The 13,661-nt window shown below is 42.6% G+C and overlaps 1 protein-coding gene across 1 annotated transcript; it reads left to right on the top strand.

The window, feature by feature from the left end:
• Positions 435 to 1,019, top strand: LOC110433421. Its single transcript, XM_021455533.1, has 2 exons — positions 435 to 687; positions 800 to 1,019. Exons 1-2 carry the CDS (start codon positions 499 to 501, stop codon positions 935 to 937), a joined length of 327 nt encoding a protein of 108 aa, XP_021311208.1. The 5' UTR covers positions 435 to 498; the 3' UTR covers positions 938 to 1,019.

Here is a 13,661-nt window from a genome sequence, read left to right as displayed (position 1 = left end):
GAATCCAAAAAATTAGATTTTATATTTTATGATTTTTCTGTGATTTACTATAATTTTTCAACGATTCAACCAAAATAATTAAAAAAAGGCAAAACCGCCTTCAAAGCCACTCTAGGGATGTAAAATGCACGATTTGAAAAGTTGAGGGAGATGATTTGACTAGTTTTAGAGTTGAGGGAGAAAATGTGGATTTTCGTGAAGTTGTGGAAGGAAAAATAGACTTTTTCCTTTAAAGTAACACTGTAGGCTGCTATAAAGTTCGCTAAGCGGGCCTCCGTCTGACGAAGTTGGGCCGGTATCATAGTTGTCGGCCTGTCGATGAATTCCCGGTCGAGTTGTGCTGCATTGTCGTAAATCTGTACTCTGTCTGGCACGTCTTCCTCGCTGCCTCCGCCCCCAATTTCCTCGCCGCCTCTCCGTCTTCGAGAGAGAGGCCGCAACGCTCAGCTCGAGGAACGCATCAGGGAGCGCGTCGTGGGCAATCTCGTGGAGTTGTCCATGGGCCGATACGGGAACGATGTGGTACAAGAGTGCTTCGTCCCTAGTAAAGAAAAGGTGCCTTCGGTGCCTCTGCTGCAGCGCGGGCTCGACGCGTTCTTGCGCCTGCCCGACGAGCAGCTCCGGGAGTTGGTGCAGAACCACTGGGCCGGCTACGTCCTCCGCCGGCTACTCCAAACCAGCGTAGAGGTAAGTATTCGTCTATCCTTCCTTTCAAGTTTCAATGGCAATGCCCGCGCCGGCCGGGCGCTCGATCGTTACCTGAGACTGGTGTTTGATCTGTGCGGGACGTGTCATGCAGCGCAATATGGCGGAGGAGGAAGCGATGCAGCTGGCAGAGCGGATCTTGGGAGTTGGGGCTGCCGGAGACGAGACTGATGCTGAACTCCCTCGTCCGGCGGGTGATCCACGAGGGCAAGCCGTAGCTATTTTGCACTAGTCGATGATTTGCTCCGCTGAGTCAGAGCGCGCCACGATGCCTAGACTGTTACTGCGAATTGCGACAGGCCGTTTCTGCCTGTCTGCCTCTCATGCTGATGCATATGTGCCAGACCTTGTTTAGTTCGTAAAATTTTTTGTTTTTGGCTACTGTAGCATTTCGTTTTTATTTGATAAACATTGTTCAATCACGGAGTAACTAGGCTCAAAAGATTCATCTCACAAATTACAAGTAAACTGTGCAGTTAGTTTTTATTTTCTTCTATATTTAATGCTCCATACATACGACCAAAGATTGGATAAAGTTGTACGCCTACGAATTGTGTGTTGACTGGCATTGCTTGCTGAGGTACACTGTCAAATGTCTCTGGTGGTTTCTCTGTACAATGCTACTTCTTCCGTTCTAAAAAGAGTGACGTTTTTTACTGTGTTTGACCGTTCGTCTTATTTAAAAATTTTGTGTAAATTATAAAATAAATAAATCATTAGTAAAGTATCTCTAATGATAAAATAAGTCTTAACAAAATATATAATATTTATGTAAATTTTTTGAATAAGACAGATGGTTAAACAAGATGTCTGAAATTCTAAAACAATATTCTTTTTGGCACGGAGGGAGTACGCCGTTGCTGTACCGCTCGATTGATTTCAAGAAAGAAAACTAAAGATTTCGTAGAGTCTATGCTTGTGCAGTAGTAATCGGTAGGCAGCATATCCATGTTGCCAATGTTATGTCTGTACTGGTACCGTAAAGGTTCACCGCTCGCGCTCTGACACCGCACAGATGGCACGCACTGTAAAGCAAGATTATCAGGATACCGATACGTATTGTCATGGCCCAACATGGCATCTTAATAATCATAAGTATCATATATGCATAATCATCTTCTAAAGTTTGTTTTTGTAAAATTAGTTAGCCTTAGCTAGAACTTTTATGGCTGTGCTGTGATGGACGGTGCGCGGCATCCCTATGAAAGATCCGCCAGCACAAGTTCTAGGTCAACATACATACGTTCAAATTGTCTGTCTAATTTCATCATGGACGGTTCACAGAAACTGATCTGGACTCAGGATTAGATATCACTTTATCTGTTGCTTCGGTCCCACCAATTAGACCTATTTGGCCTCTCCACTAGCTGCACACGCTCCCACTCTTTCTAGCTCTCGAGTGGGAGAGCTTTGGAAGTTTCACCGAGTCTGAGGGAGGAGGAGAAATATGATAGGAGGAGTAGAGGAGAAATATGATAGGAGGACGAGTAAGCCAAGACCTCCGTCCCCATCTGCAGTAGGCAAGGATGAGCTAGTTAGGAGAGTTCACCGCTTTGCTAAGAGGAGGAGGTTTCAAGGCAACAAGCAAGGAGGAGAACCAAGACCAAGCACATGCTCATCCCCAAGCCCTCTCATATCTACAATCCTTTTGGTGATATGAGATAGGTACATTTTCAATCCAAACCTTAAAATCAATAGAGATCAAGGTAGTGTAGTTTTTTTTTAGCTCACCTACAAATTAACCCTAAATGGCTAAAACATGACCTAGGTCATTTTTTTAATGCAATGTACCTTCTTAGATCTGCTCACAAGCACCTTAGAAACACATGTGCACAAGCACAACCACATACCAAGTTCTACCTCTATTAAATTCAAAATAAACATAAATAGGAGGTGTCACCATATCTATCAACTCTAAATAGAATATTTCCTTAACAAAACACATACTAATGATAAATTTAATTAAACTTTATGAAATAATTTTTTAATTTTCCAATTCAGTAAATTGTATACATTTTGAATAAAAATAATATGACCTTTGAATAGTGGTAGTTTAATTGTTCACAGTGTATTTTTACATAAAACAAAATAAGCACGATTTTTTTAAAAAAGAGAAAAATTCAACATCTTAAATGTCATTGTGTAGGTTAAAATGAACGTATATGCCATTATAATAACTAAGAGCCACATGCATCTCGAGAAATCGCTTCATTATATAAGGGTTCACCCGCACATTTTTTTGGAAAGGCGGAAAATGTTATGCCGGATTTTTTACTGGACGGAAAAACAGGGGGTGGGGTGGGGGAAACAACGCACCTGCACCCTGCTCAATCAGCAACACAATCCAGCACGGTTCGATCGCCATGGAGCCGAACAAGCAGGGTGACGCCGCCTTATCCAACTTCCAACCCCACCGTCGACCTCGATGCCCGCCTCGACGCCATGCGGCTCGGCGATCCCTCCTCGCCGCCGCTGAGCCCGCAGCACGTGCTCGTGCCGAGCCCAGCGCCCGACATGAGGACGCCGCCGCAGATGCCTCGAGTGCTCGTGCCGAAAGCGGCGAACGTCGCACGGCCGCTATTGCTGTAACTCGAGATTAATTGTTGGATCATTTTTTTTAGGATTAATTATTGGATCAGTTTGAAAACACGGTAGGAGCAAAATTCGGTGGAGAAGTTGAAATCTGAGCTACGGCAAGCGGAATCAGACCCTTTGAATTGTGTAATGAACTGACGAACACTGAAACTTGCTAGTCACGTTTACCCATGTTTCTCTTGTTGCCAATGATGTTATCCTCATTTACTACATCAGCTGATAAATACTACTTGCCGGTCCGTTACGACATCAGCATTGCATTGGTAGTCCTGCATAATCTGCAGCTATGAATTCAGATTCAGGCTGAACCGCTTGGAGAGTTTGCTTTATCGTCTCCATTTGTTCGTACATACACAAGTCAGTAGTCACAAACTACAGTCAGAAACATACTCAAGTATATTAAAGTTACTCTTTCTATCCCATCAATATGATCTAGGCCTTGTTTAGTTGCATTTTTTTACAAAATAGATATTGTAGCATTTTCGTTTGTATTGTTTAATTATGGGGTAACTAGGCTCAAAAAATTCTTCTCGTAAATTACAGTCCGACTATGTAGTTAGTTATTTTCTAATCTATATTTAATACTATATGCATATGTCGCAATATTCGATGTGACGAGAAATTTGAAAAAATTTGTAATTTTTTTAAGTAAACAAGGCCTATTGCACCATACAAGAACAGAAAATGCAAAGGTTACCTAACCTGAACATCAATCAACAAATAGGTCTTGTTTAGATTCAAAAAGTTTTTGAATTTTGACATTTTAGTACTTTCGTTTTTATTTGATAAACATTATCCAATCATAGAGTAATTAGGTTTAAAAGATTCGTCTCACGATTTATAGGTAAACTGTGCAATTAGTTTTTATTTTCATCTATATTTAATGCTCTATGCATGTGTCACAGAATTCGATGTGACAAGCAATCTTAAAAAGTTTTTGGTTTTTTTGTGAACTAAGGCCTTGTTTAGTTGCCGGATGAAAAAAATTCGGCTACTGTAGCACTTTCGTTTGTTTGTGGCAAATATTATCCAATTATGGACTAACTAGACTCAAAAGATTCATCTCGTGATTTACAGGTAAACTGTGTAATTAGTTTTTGTTTTTGACCATATTTAATACTTCATGCATGTGCGGCAAGATTCGATGTGACGGGGAATCTTGAAAAGTTTTTGATTTTTGGAGTGAACTAAGACCTTGTTTAGTTCGCAAAAATTTTCAAGATTTCCTGTCACATCGAATCTTTGGTCGCATGCATTGAGCATTAAATATAGACAAAAATAAAAACTAATTACACAGTTTACCTGTAATTTATGAGATGAATCTTCTGAGCCTAGCTACTCCGTGATTAGACAATGTTTGTCAAATAAAAACGAAAGTGCTACAGTAGCCAGAAACCAAAATTTTTGCAAACTAAATAAGGCCTTAGATTCAATTTTTTTTGGATTTTGACACTGTAGCATTTTTGTTTTTATTTGACAAACATTGTTCAATCATGGAGTAACTAGGTTTAAAAGATTCATCTCGTGTTTTATAGGTAAACTGTGTAATTAGTTTTTATTTTTGTCTATATTTAGTGCTCCATATATGTGCCGCAAGATTAATGTGACGGGGAATCTTGAAAAGTTTTTGGTTTTTGGGTTGAACTAAGGCCTTGTTTAGTTCCGAAAAAAATTTCGGATTTCGGCACTGTAGCATTTTCGTTTTTATTTGACAAATAGTATCCAATCATAGGCTAACTAGGCTCAAAAGATTCATCTCGTGATTTACATGCAAACTGTGGAATTAATTTTTATTTTCATCTATATCAAATACTTCATATATGTGCTCTAAAATTTGATGTGACGGGAAATCTTGAAAAGTTTTTGGATTTCGGGTGAACTAAACAAGGCCTAAACAAACAAGGCTTAAACAAGTCCATAGAAACAATTGTGCACAGAGGCGCAGTCACGCATTTGATCTCTGATCGGTGATCGTCTGACGGTCCCACCCGCTGCATGCCCCGCATCCGCTCCGTACAGGCAGTTGGCAAATCCAGCCGAGCGTCCCCACCCCTCTTGAGCCGGGCAGGGCAGCGGGCAGTGGGCACCCACTTGCCTTGCCGTCGTCGTGTGGTCCAAGCGTACCGAGCGCCGCTGCCTCTATATAAGCTAGCTCCACCACCGCAGCCACCACGCCCGCATTCCCCGCAACGGCCCTCGTGTTTCAGACGCCGCAACGAAATCCAAGCGAGCGCTATCAACCTCGGCGCCTCCACCCGTCCACCGCCATGAATCCATGGCAGGGCGGCGACCCCGACAACTACGACCCAGCGCAGCGTCATGACGACCCCTCGCGGCCGTCGACGCGATGGCTGCCGCTGCCGCTGCCGCTGTTGACATCGCATCCCGACTTTCAGCCGCAGGGTTCCTATCCGAGGTCCTTCAACGTCGGCATCCCTACCGACGGCAACATCTCGGGCAACGATTTCGCTCCCTTGGCCGTCCCCATGCCCGCCCCCGGCTACCACTACTCGGAGGTGGCGCCCGGGCCATCGATGCCGAACGCCACCGACATCCAGAGCCAGTACAAGCCTCATCCTGACTCCGCGGCCGTCTTCCCCGCGTCCGGGTACAACAACCCCGTCTATCTGCCTCAGGCGGCGGTCTACGCTCAGCAGCCCAGCTCCGCTACCGTCTTCAACGCGCCCGGGTACATCAACAATCCGCATGCCTTCGTCAATCAGCCCGGGGCACCGCTCTACTCTCAGGCCGGCACCGCCAACAACAACCCGTACACCTCCGCCGGTATGGTCGTGGCGCCCGCTTACGCTAACCTGCAGGGTGCGAGTCGCGCCCCAGTGGCTGGCGTTCCAAACCGATCCCGTCCGGCGCTTCTGAACTCCCGGGCGAACGAACTGCTGCACGCCGTCCAGCTTGCTCGCACGCCCAACGACGTCGAGGACATCGTCGAATCGGTGATATGGGACCAATACAACGGGGTCCGGGTCCCCCTGATGGAACTCGCCGAAACTAGCGACAGGTACGTTCTGGGATCAATTCCTCTTCCATGGCTCCATCGATTTGGCGAAAGCTGGTTGGGGGTGGGGGTGGGGGGGGGGGGGGGGGTGTTTGAAGTTCGAATCGAACCCTCCCATCTTTCTCACGGTTTTTGATCACATGTGTTTCGTTTGGCTGTCAATCGATTCAAACTTTAACTGCTACTTCCGTTGAAATGTCACAGCATTTCCTGAGATTCATTGATTCTGCTGTACATGTGAACTTAAAAAACTGTGGATGATCTGGGTGTTGCCCTGCTGTGTTTTGCCTTGCTGTTGTTTTGCACGGTTGCAGGGAGACAGCTCTGAAGGGGCTCGTCAGGGCCACGCTGCACTTGGCCCCTGGAGCATTGCAGCGGCTATTCAGGTGCCTAATCCATGGATGGATAATGGAACAGAGAAACGGCCTGCTTCAGCATTTCTTCACCACGCTTGATTACGTCCATTGCTCGGTATGCACCCACAGCCCATCGGTTGGCCGCAATGGAGTGCAGGACATACGTATTGCTATTGCTCGCTTTTTTCTTGGAACATAAATTGCTCGCGTTTTTCTGATGGATTTGTTTAGATTTTCATCGACGAGCTCGCCATCCCCCGCTTCTGGGAAATGGTCACTTCCAGGTTCGAGCATGCGCGTATGAGCATGATGATGTGCCTCGACAATACGGGATACTACACTGACCAAGGTACTGCTCTCCACGTCACCTTCGTGTACCACTCCGTCGAGATCGCCAGGAACATATACGGGTGAGAGCTGAGCATGCCATTACTACATTCATACACCGCGTGGTTCTTGTCGTCAGTTTTAACCTTCTCAAGCAGGAGAAGGGGGTATCTGAATATGTGTGGAACTAACGGGAAACCTCCTTCCTGTGTGTCGCAGCTTCCTACTCTTGTGGGCCGTCTTCGAGAGAGGCCGCAACGATCAGCTCAAGGAACGCATCAGGCAGCGCGTCATGGCCAATCTCGTGGAGTTGTCCATGGACCAATACGGGAACAACGTGGTACAGGCGTGCTTCATCCCCAGCATTAGGATGCCTTTGTTTTCGGCGATTCTGCTGCAGCGTTTTAAATTTCATCTGACAAAGCTTGTTACAATGTGCAGACTTACCTTCCTCAGGTGTCCGAAGAAAATGGCCAAGAAAGTACATCATGGATCATGGTTAGCTCTGAGACTGAATGTTTTTCCTGTACATCTCATTACATATTTATTCTTCAATATTCGATTTTCGATAGATAATTTACCACTGTCTTGTGCATCTTGTGCCTGTATCTATAGACTGCAGAGAAGGCTTGTGTAAATATGCACGTGTCTCCCCACATAGTCCTTTTTAAAGACAATATTATATCCATCTCATCCACATGCATGTTCTCCCTAGTCTTCTTAAGCCCATATGAGGTTCAAACTGTTCATATCTTAAGTATTAGATATTCCTGAAACTTTGTTTGTTTTTGGAGGGCAGGGCGGTTGGGGGATTAGTTTTAAACAGTTGCCAATTTTATGGTTTGTACAAAAAAAAACAAATATTAACATTTTGTATGGATAAGAATAGGCTGTTCCATAGGTTAAGTTGGCAGTACTACCTATCCATCTGTTTAACTGTGTCAGACAATACAAACTGATCCTGATCAATAAAGGAAACTGGGTCACAGTAGCTGATGTATTAAATCAGGAATCCTGTACCATATAAGTGTCATATAGTTAAGGCTTTATTGACCATGTCATGACTTAACTTTGCACAGAGTGTATAGAGCAACAAAACTACACAATCAGTGATTCTCATCCTTCTCGCTATATTTTTAAAAGGTTTCGTCAGAGGAAGATGGGTGCCTTGCATTTGAAAAAACACCCTTTGAAAAGAAACCAGGTCAGCCAGGAGCCCGAAAACGGTATGCTACTTTCTTAAGGCACTGAACTCACTTTCAGTCAATGACAATGGTATCCATTGATTATGTAATCAAAAGCTAGTGGTCTGGATTGTCTAGGATAGGTTACAATAGAAATTATAATAACAGAATTGCATGCATTATTAAATTATTCTATAAGCTTAAACTTATTTCTCAGAAAGATCATGTCCAATCATATAGTTTAATTTTACGATTCTGCTAAAGTAAATGAAAATGTAGAGATATTTTCCACAAAACCTAAGTCTGCAATGTTTAAATTTGAAAGCTCATTCATGTTTTTTCCACTCCCTTTTTATTTACTTTGCTTCCATGACCAGCAGTAAAGGTGATACTGCATGCTTTGTTTCATTGTAGGAAATCAGGGTCGAAACTAGGAAGCAAAGAGTTTAGGCAGTTTTGGAAATTGGCAGAACAAAGCCCTGTAAGTTTACATACAAGCCCTGTAAGTTTACATACATCTTACCACTATCATGCCAAGTTAATAATGAAATGAACAAATCTATCAGTTTGAGGCCCTCGATATTGAAAAATATTATTGTGTACTATTCCAAGAATCATGGTGCTTGCAGTCCATTTCTGTCTATACATAAGTAATTGCAAGTCTTGGTGGCAGTCCCTGGTAGGACAGTGGCATAGTACTTTTGTTTTCAAAGTTTTCACTATGTTAACCCTCTTTAAATTCGAGCTTCTTAACTAGTCTAAAGATATCGAATCAGTTTGGCATAGCCCTAATAAGTGATTAAAAGATTAAAGCTATAAATTAGTACTTGTTCCTTAGTTTGAATTTCACACTTTCTTTGCGTTGTTTAATCTACCTATATAGGGCCAATCTCCCTTAGTTTTGAACATTAATTGTTCCCTTCCATCCATACTCCTTTACCATTTTTGTCACAGAATTTTCTGTCATTTAATTTATAACCACTCACATTTAGTTTTTATTGGAGCTGTAGAATGTTTTGACTGTGTCCACATGCTATCAATTAAGGAATACTGGAAACCACTTGCAGAAGATTTAGCATTTTGGCTTTCTTGCACCTTTTTTTTAGAATTATAAATTTACATGGTTGTTTTGCACTTTGGCCATTCATCCTTTTGCTTCAAATGAAGTTTTAAATAGTCCCAGAATTACAGTTGCCTATCTAAACATGCAGATGGATCCATTTACTGGAACTGAAGTAGTGTATCACCACAGGAATGATTGGGTAAGTTTGAATCCCAATTATACTAATTACTAGATTGCTGGTTGTCTAAATTTTGACTTGAAACTTGCACCCCAACGCATGTTTGCGATTTTTTTTTGACTTGATGGGAAGGGAGGTTCTGGTTAATTAAACATTTCTGTGCTTTCCTATAATGTTTGCTTCTCCTGAATGTGAAAGAAATTTGCTAACAAATAATTGCTGTGTTCATTTTCGGGTTGCCTATTGTTTTTCTAGAAACGTTCATTCTAAGAATGTATGTCAAGGGCAGATTATAGTTCATGCCACATTATAGTAGTAGTTTCTGGCCAGCTGTTTGACCATTAAGCATCTGAAAGAGCTAAATGTTGCATGTTTTCTATTTTTAGGCAAAAAAAGGATTTCCTGATGTGTGTTCTGCAATGTCCACGGGACACTCTACAACACCAAGAGGTGCAGTCCCAGCTGAAAATGGAACTGCAACAAGCAATGGAAGTTCTATAAGTGTGAAGTCTTCTAAGAGAGCTGCTAACACTTTGGGGTCTGGTGATGACAATCCTAATGATGAAGAAGGACGAAAATGTCTTGAAGGCTCACATTCAAGACCGCGTGTGCAGAGAGTTAAAATAGGAAGAAGGGAACAATTGGATAATCTGAATCCTGTTGATGTCATTCTGGTCCTTGACGAATCGTCGCCTGTAGAAGAATGGTCCCAGATTCTCAGGGCAGGACAGGCCAGAAATTTTCAGTTTGTCAAGAATAGAAGATACTATGAAGCCGTCTATCATTGCATCTGCCGTAACAGTGAGGCACAGGAAGCAGCTCCTGCTGTCCAACAGCATGGTCCAGAACTACCATCACAGCCACTGGACGATGATAGTGAGGCCCTGGAGAATGAACAAGATGCTGAGGAGGATCAGGAAGGAACTCATTTCTTCCTGGAGCATGGTCAACAACAACTATCACCAGCAGAAGCAGACCTTGCAGATCTGCTACCAGAGGAGGGCATGGAGCCAGTGGATGATGATGGTGAGGCCATGGAGAAAGAGAAAGATGCAGACTATTCACCATCGAGTTCTTCTGGTTTGAAGGAAGACAATGATGAATGGCTCCAGTTCCCATATTTTTTTGAAGAAAACATTGTTGAGAATCTGGATATACCGGCCATTAATGTAGATGAAGAGGAAGAAGTGCCAGAGGATGATACGTCTGATGAAGAGGGTCCTAACACAGATCCGGATGATGATGACGAGCACTTCCTTTCTGACGAAGAGGGTTCAGACAGAGATTCTTCCCCTTCTGATGATGAAGATGAAAGTGATGACTGGATCCAATTTCCTTTCTTCTTCTTCGAGGAAGAGGAAATGGAGCAACACCATGATGCTGACTATTCACCATCGAGTTCTTCTGGTTCGGAGGAAGACAATGATGAATGGCTCCAGTTCCCATATTTTTTTGAAGAAAACATTGTTGAGAATCTGGATATACCGGCCATTAATGTAGATGAAGAGGAAGAAGTGCCAGAGGATGATACGTCTGATGAAGAGGGTCCTAACACAGATCATGATGATGACGACGAGCACTTCCTTTCTGACGAAGAGGGTTCTGACAGAGATTTTTCCCCTTCTGATGCTGAAGATGAAGGTGATGACTGGCTCCAATTTCCTTTCTTTTTTGAGGAAGAGAACAATCTTGATCTTCCGGCCAGTGATAGAGAGGAAGAAATGCCAATGCCAGCTGTTGAGCAGCCTAATCATGAGTTTGATGGACAGGAAGAACATGATGAGCAGTGGATGCTATTTCCTGAACAGAGCTCAGAATCGGAGGAAGAGAGCATGACCTTGGAGGAGACGTCTGATGAAGAAGATGAACACAACTCTGATCCAGATTATGCCCTCACAGAGGAGGAGGATCCGAGTGCTGACGAAGCAGAATGGTGGTCCAATACTGATTTTATGGATGATCTTTATAGTGAATCAGAATCTGATATTGATGATATGGGCAAGGATCCTGATTACTATCCTTCATCCGGATCGGGCGATGGCGAGTGACTAGAGGCTTTTTACCCTGACTCGAGGTTCTTGTTCTAGTTTGATGCACTGATGCTACATCAGTTAATGCATTGCATAATCATGTCCGCTCAAGTGGCGATTAGCCGTCAATTATTAGCAATCAGTAACAGTTTGACCAAATAAAAAGAATCTTGAAGCTAATGGTACTCACTAAGTGTAGATCTTGTCAACTCAATTGATTAGATGTGCAGTTTTCTTATCTTCGGAAAGCATGTCCTTCTGTTGTCTCAGATTCGAATGACAACCGGGGATAAAGTTTCCAAGCATTCAGTTGTAGATAGCCAGATGAATTCCATCAAATTAAGGACTTTTGTTGCTTTGACAATGGATTTTGTTTGTGTTTCAGCTTCCCCTCGGCAATATTTCTTTGAGACAAGAATCAATATTTTAAATTCCTCTTATAACCTCTCTATTCTTTTGATATCACATATCTCTAGCTAATATATGTAATACCAAGCTGTCAATGCTCAAATAACTCCAATGTTCTTTGGTAGGTCATGAACTTCTTTTTTTGCAACAGCTGAACGTGAAAAGGAGAAGCTTTAGTACTCCCTCCATTCTAAATTGTAAGTTGCTCCGGCATTTCTAGATACATGGCTTTTGCTAGGCACCTAGATATACATTATGCCTAGATACATAGTAAAAGCTATGTATCTAGAAAAAACAAAACGACTTACAATTTAGAATGGAAGAAGTATTTTGCTTCTCCTGAAGGAAGAGATCATCTTTGCCAGTTAGAGATGAGGAAGTCTTCACCAAAGCTTTTCTTAACAACAATTGTTTCATGAAAGGCTTAGCATGCAGAGGAATTTTGGCAATAATATGCCCATTTTGTCTCCAGTAAATTTCCATGGTTCAGTAGTGACATGATTATTTTTGTTGACCCGATCGCGAAAAAATGACTTGGAGGATTTTTCCTTTTTGAATGGCTGGTGCATCTAATGCATGCCCTCTCATCATCCCTATTGGAGCCTGTATTGCTGCGTACATGGGCGGATCTAGGGGTATTCCCCAGTATTCCCGGGAATACCCAACTATTTTGGTACACTTTTATGTAAATATGTGTAGATACTTATATATATAAATGTATAATGCTATAATATATAGTATTTTTGCACATTTGAGCTCAAAACATATAAAAAACTAGCATTTCAATTAGAAATCTATATTCTAGAAAGCAAATGTTAGTTTAAAGTTGCTAACTTGCAGTTTGATTGGCTATATTTTAAACCTATAGATTCAACTTTGTGGAAGTAGGAATACCCAAGTTTAAAATTCTGGCTCCGCCACTGGCTGCATAGGTGGTAGGTGTGTGAGGTGGTCGTACGTGGCTTGAACGCCTGGCGGCGGGGCGGTGGCGCCGAGGCTAGGGCTAGGAAACAAGAGAGAGAGATTAACTCTAACCTCTAGCTAATCCTTTCATTAAATAGTTGTTCAAGCCTTATAGGCAAATCCCAACAAACCGCTAACAAACTCCTCAAAACACTCAAGTGATCTAACAAACCAAGGAATAGCTAAGGTCCTAAAATGATGGCGCCAAGCCACCGTGGTGACCGCGCCCAGCGTGCCGTGCTCGCCTCGCGCCCCTTAGCCACGGCTGCGCTTCCTTCTCTGGCAGGTGTGGCCCACCATAACAATCCCCATTGGCACATCCAAATCAAATTCATTTCACTATCAGCATTGCAGCATGGCTTACTCATTCAAGAAAAGCTGGCATGTACTCTGCTCTACATGGGTGAACGGGCTCAATCCAAAGAAAGGTATGTTCTGCTTCAGTTAGCTTATAGTCGGTATCCTGTCTTCTGCTCAACTTTCAGTTAGAGCGTGGCTTTCATGACAAATAAACTAGTCCCACTGCATGGCTTTCATTCAGGCATTCACACTGACCATGACTAGATTGTGTCAAGGCAAATGATCGACATTGACCAATTTATTAGAGTGAAAGGGTGTTAGTTCATTCAATAATAGCTTAGAGCATAACTTTTTTGTTAATCTGCACCAAACCTGTAACTTGTGACGGATGTGGAATTTGTTTGTCAACTACTGAAAAACAACTAGTTTATTTGCCGTTGAAATATAAATACTTTTTCATTCCATAATTTCTGACTTTATGTTAGCTCTAACTTTGAACTCTGAACATTACACTACAGAGATGTTTGGTGTGGACT

Source organism: Sorghum bicolor, chromosome 1 (assembly GCF_000003195.3).
Source record: "Sorghum bicolor cultivar BTx623 chromosome 1, Sorghum_bicolor_NCBIv3, whole genome shotgun sequence".
NCBI classification, from domain to species: domain Eukaryota; kingdom Viridiplantae; phylum Streptophyta; class Magnoliopsida; order Poales; family Poaceae; genus Sorghum; species Sorghum bicolor.
This window is presented reverse-complemented; position numbering and strand designations above follow the sequence as displayed.